We start from the raw sequence: 21,062 nt of genomic DNA, 5'->3' as shown, positions 1-21,062 counted from the left end.
TGGAAGCCTTACAGTTACATATGGTTACTGACAAGAAACACGACCTTAGAGGCAATTTCAGTAATGAAGACCGAGTTTCTCCCTCCATACAGGATGAAAACATGACAGCACAGCAGAGATTTATATTTAAAAAGGGAGAGTGTGCACTGAAAGTGAGATACAAACTTGAACTTAAATTATGAACATCAGAAAAAGATGTAGGTGAAGTCTGGCAGGTGACGTTTGTGCTTTAGAATAAAACAACCAAACTCCTGGAGTTGGAGACAAATGAACAAGCTGAGGATAATAAACCTGTCAGAGGGGCTGAAGCATCAGAGCTCATGTTCTTATAGGCTGGGTCTGGATTGTCCTTTGATAAGAGTTACAGAACAAAGTGTGTTTTAGAAATGCTGGAGTGAAACATTAAAACTACCATATATTTACCGAGTGACTGATGATCATTTAATTTACTATTTTAAAAAAATGTTACAGTGCTCTTTGAACTCAGCATTTCTGATTTATTTCCCATGATTTTAACAATGAAGCGATGACAACATGTTTACTCACAGAGCTTTGTTGGAGGCTTTGACCACTGGCAGCATTCTCAGAAGAGCCTCCTCTGAAGCAGAGTATTTCTTGAAGTCAAACTCATCCAGATCTTCTTCTGATGACAGTAAGATGAAGACCAGAGCTGAGCACTGAGCAGGAGACAGTTTACCTGTGGAGAGACTTCCTGAAGTCCTGTATTGTTGGATCTCCTCCACTAGAGAACGATCATTCAGTTCATTCAGACAGTGGAACAGATTGATGCTTTTCTCTGCAGACAGATTCTTACTGAGCTTCTCCTTGATGTACTGGACTGTTTCCTGATTGGTCTGTGAGTTACTTCCTGTTTGTGTCATCAGGGCTCGTAGGAGAGTCTGATTGGTTTGCAGTGAAAGACCCAGGAGGAAGCGGAGGAACAAGTCCAGGTGTCCATTTGGACTCTGTAAGGCCTTGTTCACAGCACTCTGGTAGAAGTGTTTCTTTGCAGATTCTCCTGTTTCAGACTTCTTGGATGTTGTTTGTTGTTCTTCCAGCAGATTGAGTCCAGAGTTGATGAAGGTCAGATGGACATGAAGAGCAGCCAGAAACTCCTGAACACTCAGATGGATGAAGCAGAACACCTTGTCCTGGTACAGTCCTCTCTCCTCTTTAAAGATCTGTGTGAACACTCCTGAGTACACTGAGGCTGCTCTGATATCGATGCCACACTCTGTCAGGTCTGATTCATAGAAGATCAGGTTTCCTTTCTGCAGCTGATCAAAAGCCAGTTTTCCCAGAGACTCCATCATCTTCCTGCTCTCTGGACTCCAGTGTGGATCTGTCTCAGCTCCTCCATCATACTTGACCTTCTTCACTTTGGCCTGAACCACCAGGAAGTGGATGTACATCTCAGTCAGGGTCTTGGGCAGCTGTCCTCCCTCTCTGGTTTCCAGCACATCCTCCAGAACTGTAGCAGTGATCCAGCAGAAGACTGGGATGTGACACATGATGTGGAGGCTTCGTGATGTCTTGATGTGGGAGATGATCCTGCTGGCCTGCTCCTCATCTCTGAATCTCTTCCTGAAGTACTCCTCCTTCTGTGGGTCAGTGAACCCTCTGACCTCTGTCACCATGCCAACACAGTCAGGAGGGATCTGATTGGCTGCTGCAGGTCGTGTGGTTATCCAGAGGCGAGCAGAGGGAAGCAGTTTCCCCCTGATGAGGTTTATCAGCAGCACATCCACTGAGGTGGACTTTCTAGGGTCAGTTAGGATTGTAGTTTTGTGGAAGTCCAGAGGAAGTCGACACTCATCCAGACCATCAAAGATGAACACAACCTGGAAGTCTTCAAAGCTGCAGATTCCTGCTTCTTTGGTTTCAGTAAAGAAGTGATGAACAAGTCCCACCAAGCTGAACTTTTCCTCTTTCAGCACATTCAGCTCTCTGAAAGTGAATGGAAATATGAACTGGATGTCCTGGTTGGCTTTGTCTTCAGCCCAGTCCAGGCTGTATTTCTGTGTTAAGACTGTTTTCCCAATGCCAGCCACTCCCTTTGTCAGCACTGTTCTGATTGGTTCATCTCTTCCAGGTGAGGCTTTAAAGATGTCTTCTTGTCTGATGGTTGTTTCTGGTCTGTCTGGTTTCCTGGATGCTGTTTCAATCTGTCTGACCTCATGTTCATCATTGACCTCTGCAGTCCCTCCCTCTGTGATGTAGAGCTCTGTGTAGATCTGATTCAGGAGGGTTGGGTTTCCTGCTTTAGCGATGCCCTCAAACACACACTGGAACTTCTTCTTCAGGGTGGATTTAAGGTTACGATGACAAACAGCAGCTGGAAGTTCTGAATAATAATAATAAAAATACAACTTTAACAATCATATTTTACAAAATGCTGATGACAATTTCTGACCCACTGAGAAATGACTGAACACACTGGTGTCACAAGTGTCTCATTTATCCAGCAGCTTAAATCTTTAGATAAATCCTCTTACGTCTCTGCAGACGGTCAGCCAGCTCCTCCTGCTTCATTCTCCTCAGGAAGTCCACTGTGATCTTCACAAATGCCTCTCTGCTGTTTCTCCTCTGCTCATCATCCTCCCTCTGAAACTCCAAGCACTGGGGCTTATTTGGATTCAGAGCCTTCTGGATCTTCTTCAGCTCGTTCTTCACAAAAGTGATGATGTTGTCCTCCAGCAGCTGGAACAGAATACTTTATGAATGACCCACCACTCTGAACTTTAGTCCACACAACATCCACTTCTTTACGATCAAGGGGCATATCATCCACGAACTCTTTACCAATTATAGGTTTGACTTTATCTGATTAACTGAGACTTTGTCCACAACTCCATGATCCCAAAACGTTGATGCTGTTCATATGAATGCAGCGATTTCAGTGGGAGAAACATTTCACTGGTGTTCAGAGCTGAACTACCAACAGGTTGATGATCAAAGCCAGAAACTTGGAGATGTTTCAGGTGACTGAGTTGATCGTACAGACAACTGGTCTTAAAGGTTCACTCTGTTTACACATACAGATCAGTATTTAAGGTTTGACTCTCATCATCCACTGGGGCACAAACTGGGCGTCATCAGGACACTACAACACAGAACAAACACCATCCCCACAGACACAGCAGCCAGGGAAGCAGAAGAACTTCACATCAAGAAGGTCCTGAGTAAATGTGAACGCTGGTTTGAGGGCGGAGTCAAGGAGGCCATTTATGTGAAAAGGAAAGACCATCTCTGAATGGAGGAGGGGCCCAAGGGTACAACTGTCACCATCTTACATGCTGTGATTGCAGCCATTCCCCAGCTCTCTGTGAACTGGACTCATGACCATTGATCAACAACCATTGATCAATGGTCCTGACAATATGCGTACCAATGATCAATGAACTGACCTCCCAGCCCATTGTTCCTTCAGTGGGCTGGTTTCAGTCATACAAATGTCCTGTTTATGAGATTGAAACCTGCAGTCAGCTGAGACTGAAGAAGTCACCTGATGATGATGAAACGTTTCTCCCACTGAAAACATCCAGATGAACAGAATCAAGCTTTTTGGGATTTACGTACCTGGATGATTGAGCATCAAGACACAACTCTGTGACTTTTCTCAGATGAATAAATCCTCTCCTCCAGCTTTGTTTACATCTACCAGCCCTGTGGCACTGCCCAGGGAAATAATCTATGTGAGAGGTGGAAAGTCATACAGGTGTCTGCTCCTGCCTTCAGTTATTTTATCTACTGTGTGTCAACTGGCTGAACCTCCTCCAACTGTCTACTGTCTCCCTAAACTCAACAATGACTTAGTGATCTATCCATTCTCTGACCAAAGACATCCTGCTGCAGGAGGTTAACATAGCAGCCAATGATGATCCCACTCACTGTGAACAACACATTTGGACCTGATTTGCTGCTCTGGTTTACACGTGAACTTCCACTGCTGCTGTCACCAACTTGAGAGGCTCTACAGAAAAACTGGACTTGTCCATAAAAAGATGTATAAAAATCATAAACTACATTACAAGGACAGCATTGCTCAATCAACTCTAATTACTACTGACATGTTATCTCTTCTAACTAAGGTACAGACACTCAAACTTGCTGCTTTCAGTGAGAAGTCAAAATGTCTGAATATGAGCTGGAAGCTGCTGAGAGTCCTCCTCCTTCCCGTGGGGTTTACTTTCTCTACTACTTTCACTATAAACACGCCCCTTTCATGCACCTGCAGAGGGCCACCAGCAGATGGAGCTGTCTTAAACAAATCCACTTGGATAGTTAGCTGTAGATGACTTTATCAGTATGATTGTAGGACTTTGAGTTATTCTTTAGATTTATTTAAACTCTTATATTGTGCACAAGCGTTGAGCGACCCATAATTTCTCTGTACTTTTCATAAGAGCAGCCAGACTTTCAGCTAGTTTTTCTTTGCTCTGCAGGTTTTATGAAGGTGTGTCAAAGTTGTTCTTTGGACATTGGCTGCTTATTAAATCATTTTCAGTCCTCGTACAGGAACATTCTTCAAGCTAAATCCAAGTGTGTTAGACCAGAGTTAACCTGATAGATATGTGTGGGTGTGTAACTCTTAGAAGCTGATTGGCTGCTTTTTATGGGGGCTGGGTCTTTGGAAAGTGTTTTAGTAACACACCCTGAACTGCACACTTTAACAAACAACATGAGATTTTAACTGTAATGTAAAACTCATGTGATTCACTGTTATTAAGCACAAACACATCTATGGCCCTGTTTCCATTAGTAGCTGCTCAGATCGACTCACCACAGGTCACCACGACTGGATCCACTGGTTTCCATTACAGTTGAGGACCACCTAATGTGGTCGTCTCAATACAGACGAGTGTCAGCTCACATCATTAGTAAGTGCTAATGCTGCTAATTTCCATCATATTTGTCATTTAGTGCTCAAAGTTATTGAAGAAACAGTTATTCAGCTTCATCCCCACTGATCTCGACTACAAACTGTTTCACTTTGGTTTCTGTTTAAAGCCTCGATGTTTAAAACGTTTCCCTGTGATCACATTTGCTCCGTCTGATTTCAAAGTTTGTTTCTTTTGGTCATTTAGTCCACAGAGTCCTTGGTGTTCTGAAAGGGACCTATAAATAAATGCATTATTATTAATAATAAAGTAGTTGTTGTACATGTACAGACCATAAATATGGAGTCCAGCTGTGTTTGATGCTGCTGGGCAGACTGACCACTGGGAACCTCTGAGCTCTGCTGGTCCACTCTGTGGAGGAACCATGAAGGATTAGATCAACACAGGATAAAGATCCAGGAGTTTCTGCTCAAATAACTTCATCTGAATCAAGTCTGTCAAGTTTTAAACTCTCAGATTGTGAACATATCAGTAATTTTCAGTCTGTTTTCATGGACGTCCTTTCAGTGGTGATGTCAGGGATGATTTTGAAGAAGCTCATCAAACTGAACCATCAGCAGATCACTGCTCCAAAACCAGAACATGATCCGAGTCTCCCTCCACCACCAGAACACCAGCTTTACTAACGTGGTAGATCAGTGTAGTACAGATCAATAACTGATGAGTCATTTGATCAAAATCACTGAGTGCTTCACGTCTGACCCTCTGATGCTTCTGTAGACATTTTGCATATTTAATGAATGTCTGACAGTTTTACATTCATTCTATGAACACAGTGGAAATGTTGTGTTATAGTCTCCATGTTGTTTCCAGCATCATAAATTCTTAAGTTCAGAAAATTAGATTCTTTCTTCACAGCTGAAAAACAACAACATTTATTCTCTATTGAAATCTGCATCGTCCACTCCAAAGGTCACAATCTGAAGGTAACATCTGGTTTTGTTCCCTGTGGTTAACTCTGAGCATCAGTATGGTGGGATTTATCCACTACATCCACACCACTGTGGTTCAGTGTTGTCCTGATGGAGTAACAGCAGCCAGTATGATCCAGGCTTTAGCTGCTGGGTCTCTGTGTGACCTCTCAGACTGTTTAACAGATCAGACACAAAGAGAATCAGAGCAGCTCTGTTCTTTAAAGACAAACATGAACCCACTCAGGTCACACTTTCCCCACAGATATGAGCATCACTGTCCTCAAACAGCAAATGACCAAGTCGAACATTTGGATCTTTTCTCTTTCATTGTTTTCTTTTTAATGGATCTTTGTAACAATCTGAGGATGTTTCAGGTCATATTTATCCAGGAAACACAAACATGTAAAGGAGTCATCACAGCTCTCTGACCTCGTTGCTCCAGGTTCACCACTGAAGTCTGGATTATAATCTTTGGACCGGTCACTCCTCACAGACGGACAGCTGGACCCTGCAGACTGTGACCTCTGACCTCTGCAGACACAAACATGATTGAAGCAGCTGTGATCACACAGACTGCAGATAATGCAGCTGTTTCCTGTCAGTAACATCCTCTTAGATTAGAGTTCAGCTTTTTACAGGAAAACTGGACAAAACTGATTTTTGTTACAAACTCATTTTCATTTCCTCTCAGCTCACAAACACAGTCAGACAATCAACCAGAGTCAACACTGATTATAATGTCAGTGCAGAATTATTTCTGTTACTCAGTGAGTTCAGCTCTCTGACCTCGTTGCTCCAGGTTCACCACTGAACTCTGGATTATGATCTTTGGACCCGTCACTCCTCACAGACGGACAGCTGGACCCTGCAGACTCTGCTCTGTCCTCCTCTTCCTCCATCATCATCTTCAGTCAGTCTGAGAGGTAAACCACAAACACTCAGTGAGTTCACATTAACAGGAGGAACTGAGTTACAGTCGCTGACCTCTGACCTGTCATGTGACCATGAAACCAGGTCAATATGTCTGTAGGTTCAGTCATCCAGGTCATGTGATCTAAGGAGCTTGGAGAGAAAAGAGACGTCTTTAAGTTTCTGGAAGACGTTTCATCTGAGAAGCTTCTTCAGCTCTAAAACCAAACGGTGGAGAGTCCCAGATATTTAAACCTGAGAGGGAAAGAAAGCATGTCGCTGACCCACCACTGATGTTATTTCAAGGAGGAAACTGAGAGCCTTTGCACCAGGAGCACAAACATCAGCTCCAGCAATGATCCACTGATGTGTTTTTATTCCATGTATGAATGTTGTTATTGACAGAGATGACGTTTGTGTGTCAGTGATGCAGTGACTGTTGTTGTTACCTGTACAGGCTGGTTAGACTCTATGAAACAGATCATACAGATCTCTGCATGTTAGAAGAGACTATTAAAGGTCATGAATGAGACAAAGGCAGGGAGGCGTCCTTTACAGCTAAACAGCAGAGTGAGAGAACAGCCAGCACCTCTACATTTATCACATTATACAGCACATGTATGATACTGACAGGGATGAGAAGAATTTAGTGATTCTGATCCCATCATTGATATTACTTATTGATTCTCAGTAGCTCTGCTCTGACAGTCACCACCATCACTGAGCAGCATATCAAAGACATTTGTGCACATTAACTGCATGTTGTGGCTCAAATGTTTGTGCATGTTGGAGGCATTTCCTCTTTGTTGTGATCAGTGTTGGTCATTACTCAAAACAGTCATTATTACACATATTACACAGAACACTTTGATTAAAAGTAATGGAGTACGTTACTTCATTACTCCTCATAACATTACTTTGATGTTACTGTGTGAAATGAACAAATGAGCATGTAACAACATAAAGCTGAGGTACAGCCCCACACACCAACACAGATCCTGATGAGGTCACGTGATGTTTCTCTGAGTGTTTATGAACACAAATCAAAGATGAAACAGCACAAAGACACTTCAAAGTGATTCTACTGTAGAAACATGAACAGGTAGAAACCTGCAGCCTGACTGCTCATCACTTTGTTACCTGTTCAAGTTCAGCAGCAGCAGCTCACTTTATCACGGTGCTGGTCTGGGGTCAGTGTTTACTCAGCTTTAACCTCACTCTGGGTTCTTGGCTAGCTTAACGTTAGCTTAGCGTTAGCTTAGCTTTAGCTTAGTGTTAGCATGCTGTGTGCTAGCTCAGCGTCAGAGCTCTGCAGGTGTCTCGTGTGTAAATATTAATCACAGTGACAGTAAAGGAGGTAAAGGGCTGTGACGTCATCACGTACGCTGCGTTCTCTGTGGGCTCTGAGTGAACTCAAAGTACAAACTACAAGTACACAAACACGAACGTAGCTCAGAGTGGCGGACACACTCGGCCTCGTTGGTCCAGCTGTGAGTCCGTTACCGTGAACTATGGAGCGGCAGATTTGTGCTGAACTAAGCTGCACACAGCTGATGTTAGCCAGGAAACATTACACACTGACTTTAATGGAGAGACCGGAAATACAAACACACACAGTTTGTTGTGTGAAGAAATCAAACACGAGCTGAACAAACAGTAAAGTTCCTAAAGACAAACTGTTAAAGGAGGAAACAAAGCAAACTTACAGTTTCTTCACACACCAACAACAAGCTCCACTCCACGAAGTTCAGGAAGTGAAATTAAACTTTGAGGACACTCGGGAACATCGTAACACTGTGCTGCGTTCAAATAAACCTCGGAAATTCCCAAACCTCTGGCAGGCTGTGATTTATTTCTGCTGGTTTTCCTGTTTGAAGCACAAACATCCGTCATCACTTTGTTGTTGTTCTTCCTGCAGCGTTTAAATATTTCAGCACTGAACTGATGTTTCTTCAAAGCTCATTTCAACCTGTTGAAGTCATGAATGAAAGTGCAGACTGAGAGTGGATCACATGATGTTTGAGGTGTGTCATGTGACATGTTCAGTATTGTCACACATGTCTAGATTGTCCCTGATATCATAACTGCTCAAACACTGATGATTATATTTGAAGAATTATTCCTGATGGCAGCAAAGTTTGAATGGAGCTCTCTGTCTGTGCTGATTTGTCGCCCTCTGGAGGTCAAAGCACAAACTGCATGATGTCACTGTAACCACCACAGTGACAGGAAGTGTTTTTATGACTGAAACACTGAAATGATGCTAACGGCTGTCGTTAGGCTCACTGACAGCAGTGCTGATGTGTTCATGTCAAACACTGGCTCAGGTCAGACTCCTTCATCCTTCTCCAGCGTGAGGCCGCCCTCAGACCCACAGGAGCTCTGACCTTTGACCTCCTGACCCTAACCATTTTAGTCTTGTTGCATCTTTAAATGCAAATCCATCCAAACTGTAGCCGAGCAAAAGAAGCTGGAAGCTGTTCTATGAATGATGTTGTTGAAGGAGCTTGGAAAGAAAAGCGTCTGGACTTCTTTAAGTTGCTTGATGAGGGACATGGATGTCTTAACGCCCACTCACATCCTGGGACATTTGATCACAGGAAATCACATGATAGGGTGGGGCTAGATCTCACAATGGGTTCACCCAAAACCTTGGCTGATTGTGACCCACACCCGTTTTCACGGAGGAGGAGGAGTTTCACATCCTGAACATGTGACAGCCTGGTTTAAAGGGACCAAAAGTAACTGGACACCTGATTCAGTTCAGGTTTATTCATCCGCTCCAAACCACAGCAGCAGTCACCTCCAGGGAACCAGCTGATCCATGTAACTGGGGACAGACCACAGCCCAGAGCACTGGTTCATGATGTGTTTGTGGACTGTAGGTTGTTTGGATAGAGATGAGATGTACTCAGCAGTCTGTCTCTAATGTTTAATGAAATGTTCTGAAGATGATAATAACTTGTGATTTTCTTTTGAATGAATCTTTAATCGTGTTGTAGGGCCTCTGACTCTCATGAAGATTTTCACATCAATGTGCTTTTCACAAAGATATTAACAATGAAAATGACGTGCAGCCCTGAACTACACTCAAAAAAATTAAACGTTGACTTTAATTCAAATTATTTTGTCAACAGGTTCCACGAAATTGCATTATGTTAGTTTAAAGCAAAAATCTTTAGTTCATCTAATTTAAAAAAAATACTTAAGATTAACAAGAGATATTTAAGACTAACTAAATCAAGTTATGTTGTATGAACATAGATGATTGTTAGATTATAATATTATTTTATGCCATGTTAGACCCCTAATTAAAGATTGTGAATTATTATGTAGTTTTAGTTTGCATTATTCTCCTGAATTAGAAGAAGCTGATAACTATTGCATTAGTTAAACTGATTTGCATTACATTAAACTGTTGACTTATTGTGAATGAATGATATTGTTTTATGATGCATTATACTGCTGAGTTATAAGAAATACTGTTTGCAGAAAGTCATCGCCTCGTTTGTCTGATTAGAAGAGAACAGAACATACTGGAGTTTTCTGCCCCATCTCAGCAGGAGCAGATAAACAGGGAGCCAAGGTCGTAGCTTAGGCGCTGTGTGAGAGAAAGCATGTGAATGTTTAGGCTTTTTATGATAAGGTGGAGGCACCAGAGGCTATAAGAGTTTGAGCAATACTCCACCATTTTGAGATCAGAGGCTGTCTGCATCAGTGTCCATCTCCCACGTGTGTGATCATTAAAATCATCGTTTGACTCAACCCGGCCGGACCAGTGTTGTTATTGTGGTTTTTCTCTTGTCTCCATCCCCAAATATTTTGAACCTTAACAATGATATATTTACAGGTTAGATAGTTTAGATTAGTTACTTCAACACATTTCTTATTTGTGGCAGTAAAATGTTAAATTTAAGTTATATTAATTCAAATATTATATTTTCAGCCACCTTGTGCTTTACTAATTAGTTTTACATAAATCTATTTTGTCAACAGGTTCCACACAAATGAATTAAGTACATCCAACTTATTTTTTTAAATTTCTTTTATTGCCAACACATTCAGTGAGCATTTGTGTAAACCCAGTCCAAAATAAAACACAACAGCTCATTAGGGTTAGTAATTAACAGTATGTAGACAGATGCAACATCAAGATTTTAAATTAAATGTCTGTATCTGCCAGAAATAGAAGAAAAAAAACATTGAAGACCACATAACACATTGATAAGATGACACTCAATTTGGTAAAGTAAATCCGTTGGGCATCTTTCTTTGCCTTTAGACAATAATTCTGATGGCAAAAGAGCCAAACGGGACAGGCAAAAAAAAAAAAAAAAAAGATAAGATGACACTTGAGTTATGCACATGTGATGCTAGTAAGGTCTGGAGTGTTTTTTCTTTTAGTGTCTAAAATGAATAGCAAAGTAGCTATTTGCAATGATTGCTTAGGGTCAGTCCAGTAACACAACGCCAATGAAGTGCTTTCCTTTAACAATGCAAAGTGAAGTGTCCACCTCAACAGCCACAATTAAAAAAATTAATGTAATAATAATAACAATAATAATAATAAATAGTCCACTGATATTAGCAACCAAAGAAAATTATATCACCATCCCAAATAAAACTTTAATAAAACATGCCAACATTATGGTCTAACAATAAAACAGCTTGTCAGCGTTCAGTTTTGTTGCAACAGCACAGCAGTAACCATTTAACACTTGCCACTGTCAACGTTTATTTTACCAGTGTTTGGGCAAAAAGCTTGAGTTGTAAACATTTTAACATGGAAACAATTGTTCGTCTTTAAAAGTCCGCAAAATATACATTCATCCTGTATTCCTAACTTACCCTTATTCTTAATATGTATTGCAATTACCTTTACAATGCACACAATGTAGCACAATGGTGCAGTATCATCTCTCAATTAAATGCAGGACACACTAGATGGTTATACCCACATCGGCTGGAGGAGTGCTGGCATCAGCTCTTTCGATGGTAAAGATAGCAAGGGTAATTTGTTCCAGCTCCCTCTGAACAGCTGTAGCTTAGACACAAAAACATAGAAAAATGGCATCCAGTTTAATGAAGTAAACACAATATTAGGAACATGCACCCCAGTGGGCCACTATTTTAGACTACAGATTCAACGATAAATATAAATAGTTTGGGTATACAAGAAGATTTCCCAAAACATTTAAACAGGTTCCATGCAAATTACAACAACAACATTACAACATGCAACAACATAAGTTATTCAAAATTTGGTTTAATACAGATAAAAAACTAAACTAAAATTACCAACCAATTATTCTTTGAAGAGGATGCTTGGGTCTTCATTCAGGTAAAAAGGTAGTGCCCTGAAGACACACTCCCTCCCCTTTTCAATAGTTTCCTTCTGCAGAGAGTGGCAGAGATACAGGAAGAGAAAACAGATATACTTTAGGATGACACAAACTCACATTATACGCAAAATGAATGACATATCCACTGCACAGATAGACATGTACACAAGACCAACTAATCATCACATGGACATGAATAGTTAACCTGTTGGGCAGGGTTTCCACCACATTATATATGTCCATAATGGAGGTAAAGACAAACTAATACATCATCTTTTTTGCATTCAAAACATAACATAAAAACATTCACTTCTGGTTTAACCTAAATCAAGGGATCAGATTTTACATATGTTTAGGTAATTTAAATTTTCCAACGTTTTGAGTACCAAACTTTGTCTTGCTTAATATAAATGTAAGTGCACTGTGCAGCTACCATACACTAGCTGTTTAAATTTGAAAATGATCTTATTAGCCATAATATTTTGCTACCAACAGAATAACGCACCTGTGTGGCTGGGGCCAAAGTTTGTCTAATTTTCTTCCCTGCAACGCCTCCTTTTTTCTTGAAGACTTTTATGAGCTGGTCACTGGTGTATTGGTCAAGTTGTGTAAAAAGCCTTGGAACAAGTGGAGCAGTAGTAACCCTCACATATTCTGCTTCCACCTGAAAACATGTCAACAAACACAACATACTGTACTGTAAATATACATACTATATGTACACATATACATAGTTTATAACTAAAACTAAAGTAGAAAGACCTCATTAAAGCTATAATTTTAACACAAACATTTACACAAAATGCTAATGGAGCCATTACAGCTTTTATTGTTATTTATCAAGTTCCAAAAAATACTGATCACAGCTGATCTGAAAAGAATTTCATACCTCAGGCCCTTGAACTGCAACCTTTACCATGGTTCAGATCTGGAGACGAAATAACAGGGGCATGGGATGGGTCACAAAAGAAAACTTAACTTATAAAACAGTTTTGTTTTTAAAAGTTCACATACCACATACAAGCTCAGCAGTACCACATACACCACATCAGTATAGGAGGGAGCAGGTAAAGGCAGGATCTGAGATTTATAAAGTAAAACAAGAAATTCATTACTTAATTTCAAGAAGCAAATTATTGTTTGAATTACAACTAAATAAAATACTACTCAGAAGAAAAGCAAGAGATTGACACTGCCATGTGCTAACTTTCTATAGAAGCAATTATCACCAGGTCTGTCCACTCATATGTCGTGAATAATTTTATTTAAAAACTTAAGTGTGTGATTTAACAAACTGTAATTTATAACTACATTGATATGTATAACTCCGCTAGGAAACATGCTGTATTTACAGACCATTTTTACATAATACAGATTACTGATAGAGCATAACAATGGTGTCACAGTGGCTTTCGCCCTTGACTTTTTGGATTTTAAATGTCACTTTATGCTATCCTTGCTATCCTATTCGATATTTACGACTCTTGGATTACAGAAAAGGAATCCCAAGAAAGCAAATGAAAAAATAACCCCTTGAAAAAATAAACCCATGAACCCCTGTAGCTAATCCCTTAATAAAACAAAAAAACATGTCCAGGACCCAGTAAAACTAATGTAGAACAAGCGCACGCAAACGATATAACATGTCTTGTAAGACAAATGCAAAATATAACCATGCTCGACATATAGATACTACACAACATAGTCAAAGAAAAAAGTGGTCTTACCTCTCAAAGAAACAGCAGCTTGGCGCCAAAACAACGTTTTTAAGTTAAATTTGAAGTCTTGCGCATGAGCAGGCCCAAGCCGTGAAACCTTCTTGTTCTTCGCGGTTTCATTACAACTGTTTTTGCATTACTGCCACCTTGTGGATATACAAGGTATATCGATCCTAATTGACTTGACTTAAATGTTATGCCATCAAGTAACACATTAGTATTATGTACGTTGAATAATAGACACAATTACATAGACTTGATTAGAAAAACATATGTTAACTTAACAAAAACATATATTTTAAGTAAAATGAAAATAAATAATTAATATACACTGAACAATCCACCTCATTCATTTTTTTGAGTGTACCACATTGGTGAGGAAATTCTGCTGAAAGCTGCAGAGAACAAGAACCTGATGTATAAGGGTTTTTAAAATAAACATCCTCCCAGATTTCCCTCCCTCTGTTGGAAACGCAGAGCCACATTTGCAAATATGAGAGGAAGACTACGTGGGATGACCGGCGTCAGGTACAGACTGCTATACCCTGCAAAGCTGTTAGTGACCCATGGTGATGTGAGGAAAAGCTTTAGCGATCCCAAAGAGACCGTAGACTACGCGGAGAAGCACCTCTCCCACCCACCTTCAAATGTATTAAAAGCAAGGATATATCTATATGTCTAACGCTGACACAGCACTGTGTTTCTTCTTTTCCCTTTATATTCCATGTAAAGGTGAATATGGAGCGTTTATGGAGCTCGTTTATTGACCAGCTGTCAGTTAGAAGGTAAGAGTTACTAGGTTAACAGAGGTTAGCAGTAACAGTACGGGGAAGTATATTGTGTTGTTCTTTTGTTGGTTTTTATTTTATCCTACTTTACTTTGTTATTTGGATTTTACCTGTTGTGAGTGCTTCCCGTAATTCTCCTTTTTCTTGCGCCGCTGCGGCCAGAGTTCACAACATTACATATTTTTGTATCTATAAACAGGAAGCTGACACTCTCCAGACTTTATCAAAGGTGTGAGCGTCACAGCAGAGGCCTTTGTGTCAACGTAGCTGAAGACAAAACACAGAAACACATGAAGGAGATTTTCCTGGCCTGGATTTTATACAAATATTCTGCAGTACATCAAAAATGAAAGAAAACCATTAGTCAACATATGAACATCACCTCTGAAGTTACAGAGCTTTGATTGGAGACACAGCTGAGCGTTTTGCATTTTGCATAATTAATTACATAATTAGTTATGTAACCATAATTAAATGGTTACATCATCTTTAAAGTCCCCAGAGATCAGGAAAAGGGCCTGAGGGTGCTGTGTTTGGAGTCTGCTGGTTACAGTGTGCAGGACCTCACAGGCTGCTGCAGCGTTAGCAGAGGGCGGGACATACACAGCTATCATAATCACGTGTGTAAACTCTCGTGGTAGATAGTACGGTCTCATGCTAACCGCTAGCAGCTCAATGTCCTTACAGCATAGCGTCTCTTTGATAGAGAAATGCCCAGAGTTACACCATCTATCGTTCACAAACACAGCCAGACCCCCTCCTCCCTTCTTACCACTCTCCGCTGTTCTGTCATAAGAGGCTCAGCAGCTAAAGCAGCACACCTGGGTCTCCCAGCCTATTAAAAGCAGCCCTTTGCTTCACCTGCTTCACTAAACATTATTATTTTAAGCAGAGTGGTGTGATTTATGTAGGCATTGCTGTGTGACAGGATGACTTTTCTTGCACACCCACCAAATGAGGGCGCACATGCTTCCACGCCCACTGGTGACTGCACACATCCTTTCAAGGAAGCATTTCATTCATCCCTAACAAATGGAAGAAAACACTGTGCAGCGTGTTCAGGTTTGAACGTGGCCCTGGCCTCTCTCTGCATCCACCTGGCACATGCAACACACATCCACTCCCTGCTGAACTGCTTGTATTTGATGTGTTGAAGTTTTGGTAAAGTTTGAATAAATTCCACTTTATTTATAGGAACATTTCATCTGTGGACTCCTGCTTCCCCTCTCCTTGAGCCAGTTTGTGACGGGAACATGACATAAGAAAAGTAATTTATCGCTTTTTGATTCTGTGTATCTGGCGCTCATCCAGTGAGTTCACACTTGGCAGAAACAGACTGAATTTGTCTGGAGAACTTTGGCTTCAGCCAAGTTAGATAAACACACTGTGTCTCTGTCAAAACAGCAGTGTAGTTGTGGCACCCCTGTGAGGGAATGACCACATGAATATTATTTTGTGTAAAACACTCATGTAACGGGACATTTTTCATTGCTATATGTATTTATTTTCAGTTTCTTTAAGAGGATAGAAAATCCATGTAACAGGGATTCATTTTATGTTAGAAAGCAGTGAGGGCGGAACTTTGGTGCTTGCTCCGGGGTTTCGGGGTGCAGTAAGTGGAGCCCACCTTCCGCTGCTTCCTCAGACACGTTCTGGAGGAAAGCAGAGACGCATCGTGTCTTCCTTACTCTGCTCTTCACCTGCTTTTACAGGTCGGTACACGGTGCTCGCACCGAAAATGTTGTTTATTGTCACCATGGTTACCCACGTTAATGTGAATGGGAGAGTTAAGGCGGTCCGCCAAAGTTATTTATATGTAAACACGGGAGAAAACCAGAGGAGTGTCCCGCGCGACCGCACCGCGAGCCCGCTCGTTAGGTGGAGCGCTCGTGAAGCAGAGTCAGTGCGCTCCTATGCTCTGTGCAAACGTGTTGTAATGCTCCAATCAAATCAGTTCTGTGAGATGTGAATGTTAATAGTTCTGTTAAAGTGACTGAGTAGATTAGCTAGTGTAACACAAGCACTCTGAGCAACTCTGTGTAGCTAACAGAGGCATTCATGGGTTGATTCAACAAGCTGTGTTTCATGATGCACTAAATAGTGATTTTGCCAGTAAATTACTGGAGGGAACAAATGTAATGTATTTACCAATGCTGTTATTGAATAGAACTGTTTAGCCAGTAAGACACTGCAGAAGACAATGTGATGTGTTTATTGATATGATAAAAGGATGTAGCTGTTATGGAAAGAAGTGTGAACTTGAGAAACTGAACCAGTTAAAAAGAGTATATTTCACTGATGTTGTGAAATAAGTAAATGTAATTGATGTGAATGAGGAACCAGCTGAACAGTATATTGAAAGCTCATGTTTAGTGTTTTATAGCATTTATTTGTGTGAAATAAATCAGACTCAGACACGTTCTGGAGGAAAGCAGAGACGCATCGTGTCTTCCTTACTCTGCTCTTCACCTGCTTTTACAGGTAACATGTTTGTCATCGAGGTCTTCATCCTTGGGACCCGTAACATAGTAACTTCTTCATTGTTATACTTCTATAGTTTTCCCATTTTGTGAGCTGTGGATGTGGAAAGTGTCTCAGTGACACATCCACATGAAAACGGCGTTACCTTCGTTCATTTGCACGTCAAATGAACGAGCTGTTTGGACTTTAACGTCACAGCTGATGCTTCGATACTCGAACTCAAGAGTTCAGCTTCCACTCAGAGGTACAAGTACACACAGCAAAGATAAATGTGTACACAAGGTGGAACCCACAAGTGCACAGCTCCAACCAGAGATGGGCAGTAATCCGATTACTTTTTCCAAGAAACGAGTAAAGTGAGGGATTACTATTGCAAAAAAGGTAATTAGATTACTGTTACTTTCCCGTAAGCACGCTGCGTTACTGCGTTACTAAAACCGCAGCTGTGTGCAGATGAACAATGGATAATCTATCGAGTGTGGAGAGAGTGTGAGCGTGCAGCGTTTAAAGCGTGGAAGCACTGACCTTACTTTGAGTTTGACTCTGTAAAAAGTGACAAAAACATTAGCATCCGCTGTTCACTGCGTGGGAAGACAACATGCTCACTCACTATGTGTTAATGGGCATGCTTATTTACAGAGGTGTGGACTCAAGTCACATGACTTGGACTCGAGTCAGACTCGAGTCATTAATTTTATGACTTTAGACTTGACTTGAAAAAATGTTCTAAGACTTGTGACTTGACTTGGACTTTTACACCAATGACCTGGGACTTGAATTGGACTTGAACCGGTTTACTTGAAAAGACTTGATATTTCACCCCAAATATAAAATTTAACATGCATATTATATAGAGATTGAAAATGTGACGTCATTCACGGGTAGAACCGCAAAGGATTCTGGGAACTCGTGGCAAGCGGTACTAGCGCACGCAGGCTTTCAATTAAAATCAGTTATACAGCGATAAAAAGAAACACAAAAATGTCAAGAAGCTGTTGTATTATTAACTGCAATAGCCGGTCGCATGACAGCCACGGGAAGCCGACGGGTAAAGAGATCGGTTGTTATCGGATTACGTCGTTGAAGAGAAATTGTTCGAGCCATGTTTCCGAAGTGACAAACAGGCGACGGGTGGCCTGGATTGCAGCCATTCAAAGACCAAATATAACGTCCCAGAACACTCCAGCTCACAGGTTAGTCTGCTCCAAGCATTTCCACAAAGGTCAGTCTGCTGTTGTAGTTAATGCGTCATTTTCATAACATAATTGGTGATATAGGTTACAAGCAAGTCTGGCGCTGAACAGAAATTGTCGCGCTATGCTAATTGGTTAATTGTACATAAATAGTGAATTGTCCTGACACAATATTGCGTTTCGCTTCTGTTATTATGTCACATTGACAAAAACATATACTTTTATTCACAGGATAAAACAGTTGTTTTGTATCACTAATTGTCCAGTACGATTACAGCATACAGTATTATTGTCACTGCTACATTTCTGTGATGCTACCAGAAATTATTTCCACTACTAATTAATTACCGTTGAGCTCAAAGGTCCTATTAATAAACGGTTAAGGAATGTGTATTTATGAAGACAATTTGTGAGACTGGTAAACTTATGATACGTACGATGGTCTTTCGTTCTACACGGTGCATTTCAAGGTCCTGCACCCATCCGTCGGTAAACTGTACCTGGGCTTGTTGCAGTGACCTGAAGTTACTAAACTTCATGAGTGTATGCACTCACTCCAAGAACCGTATGATTATAAATATGCATATAAATATGCTAAGATGAGATAGCTGACTTCATCTAACTAGCAAATGCTGTCCAGGCTACGTTGGTGATGCAGTTTTTTTTAATATGTATGATATTTTTGTCATGCGATTTTAAAGACGGTCCTACAACCGCATCCAAGAATAACATGCAGCTTATCTCAGAACTGTCGGTGAAAACTATTCTTGGAGCTAGGTTTAATTGAGCTGCATTTTAAAGAGGTGCAATTTCACAATTTGTGTATATTTTCTAAGTTCACTATTTTGTCATGTGTTGAGAAAAACAGATTTAAAAATTACATGGTCTAATATTTACATTTAGCATAACTGCAACATGCTTTTTTTCGTTTTTTTTTTTTTAAAGACTCGAAAGGACTTGAAATTCAAAATTTCAGACTTGTGACTTGACTCGGACTTTTACACCAGTGACTTGAGACTCGACTCTGACTTGCCTGACATTACTTGAGACTTGACTTGAGACTTGAGGATAAAGACTTGAGACTTACTCGAGACTTGCAAAACAATGACTTGGTCCCACCTCTGCTTATTTATAACTTTGATAAAATGTCATAAAAATAATTCCATGCCAGCTCACCATTGGTGATCAGGTAGATTCTGTTCCAGTTCCAGTCCCATAAATCATGAAGCTTGCTGCCAGAAAAGCTTCAAATCTCCTTTGAAAGCTGTTTGTGGTCTTGATTGTGGGAGCTTCAGTTGTCTGACTCCAGCTGCCACACAGTGCTCACTGATATCATTTGCAAAAACCCCAGTGTGACAATATTTATCAGTGAAGCAGAAATCAGGAAGTGACGACTTTTCTTTGAACATTTGCTAAGGCTAAGCTGTGCTTTCTACCACAGTTGGGAATTTCCTGGTTTACAACAAATTATTGTGTCAACACCGCATAAGATTTCAAACTACAGGAAAATCACTGGAGTTATAAGAGGCAGACAACGACACACACACCACATGCATGCTGTTGCTATTTATTGTGGATTAACCTGTCAAGGGCAAGAACAAAATAATTCTGCCTCAAATACAGGAAATCATAGCTTTCCTGTATTTCCTCCATTGTTGGCATGCTGGTTAGTGCTGTTGCTCCACAGTAAGAAGGTCCTGGGCTAAATTATCCATGAATGTAAACGGCTGTGTGTTTCTATCTGATAGACTGGTGAGCTGTCCAGGGTGTACCCTGCCTGGTAACCTATCACTTCAGGGTTATTTCCCAGCCCTGCTGCAACCAGGATAGAGATAGGAGGATGGTAGTTGTTGTAGACCCATTCAATTTCAATTGAAGGATTAAAATGTTCCAGGAGCTCAACTTACTCCATCTGAACATGTTTCAATCGTGTTTTATGAACACAACATGCAGGTTTACTGAATATGAAAAGGTTGTGTTGATTTAACTCAGTTGTTTAAGTTTCTGCCAAAGCAAAACCTTTGTGTGCAACCAGTGTCCACTATTGAATCAAGTAAATCCAACATGTTTTTGTCAGTGCAAAAGGAGTTACGGTGCCTGTATTCCTGCACAATATTGTCCCGGGAGGGAGGAAAACTTTCTGGTGAAGTTTTGGTTGATTTTTGGGTTTTGCTTGACACTAGGTTGATTTTATCAGTGAGGTTTGGATTGTTTTCTTTCTCTAAGAGAGAGAAAGATGGTTTTATGCTTGGACATGTTTGCAATGGGCCCCAGTATTTGTTACTTTATTAGTATTTTATTGGTTGCGTTTGTTTGTGCTTTTGTTACAGTGCACTGAGATAAGAACATCTGAGAGGTGTGATCCAGCGGTGGTGATATTTTGGTATTTTGTGAGTTCCCGATTTAACAAATCAGCTCTTTAATCCAGACCTGAGAGGTTGAACTTTAAAGCGCTATAAAATATTCTTACTGGAAACAGTGGCAAAGTGTTTTTCTCCATGATTATAATGGGCTTGGGAGAAATTCACTTATATGTGACATTGATCACATGAGAAGTCCTGAGCCTAAAAGGATTGCAGCGAGTCAATCCAGTCCAAAAACAAGGAGCTGTTTTCCTTTAAAATGATGACGTCATCTTGCTGGTGATGGAGGCTCGAATAGGCTGCGCGTGAGACTCCATTATCAGCAATATCTGGTATGAATGTGTGTGGGTGTATGCATGTGACTGGACTGTGACGGACTGACGACTAAAAGTTTAACTGACTTGATACTGAGACAAAAACGGTGCCGACTTTAGGATTAGTGAACGTTCACAA

General features: G+C 40.7%; 2 protein-coding genes and 1 long non-coding RNA gene across 3 annotated transcripts in view; 1 reads left to right on the top strand and 2 right to left on the bottom strand.

The window, feature by feature from the left end:
* The window catches only part of LOC309700452 (protein NLRC3-like), a gene marked incomplete at its 3' end in the record, with an annotated part of 173,109 nt that overhangs the window by 90,101 nt on the left and 61,946 nt on the right, over positions 1 to 21,062 (bottom strand). The window contains exon 5 of the mRNA XM_082523967.1: positions 547 to 2,344. Coding sequence (XP_082380093.1) covers positions 547 to 2,344 — 1,798 coding nt within the window. The remainder of the gene's footprint in view (positions 1 to 546; positions 2,345 to 21,062) is intronic.
* Positions 12,186 to 13,340, bottom strand: LOC309702510. Its single transcript, XR_014275574.1, has 3 exons — positions 13,081 to 13,340; positions 12,956 to 12,976; positions 12,186 to 12,730 (listed from the first exon to the last, which is right to left on the bottom strand). It is a non-coding gene; the product is annotated as an uncharacterized lncRNA (long non-coding RNA).
* The window catches only part of LOC309702333 (uncharacterized protein), a 29,663-nt gene continuing 25,607 nt past the window's right edge, over positions 17,007 to 21,062 (top strand). Inside the window, exon 1 of the mRNA XM_082527014.1 lies at positions 17,007 to 17,053. The gene's annotated coding sequence lies outside the window, so the exon portion shown is untranslated. The remainder of the gene's footprint in view (positions 17,054 to 21,062) is intronic.

The sequence above is a fragment of the Aulonocara stuartgranti genome (assembly GCF_965226115.1).
Source record: "Aulonocara stuartgranti genome assembly, chromosome: 3".
Classification (NCBI taxonomy): domain Eukaryota; kingdom Metazoa; phylum Chordata; class Actinopteri; order Cichliformes; family Cichlidae; genus Aulonocara; species Aulonocara stuartgranti.
This window is presented reverse-complemented; position numbering and strand designations above follow the sequence as displayed.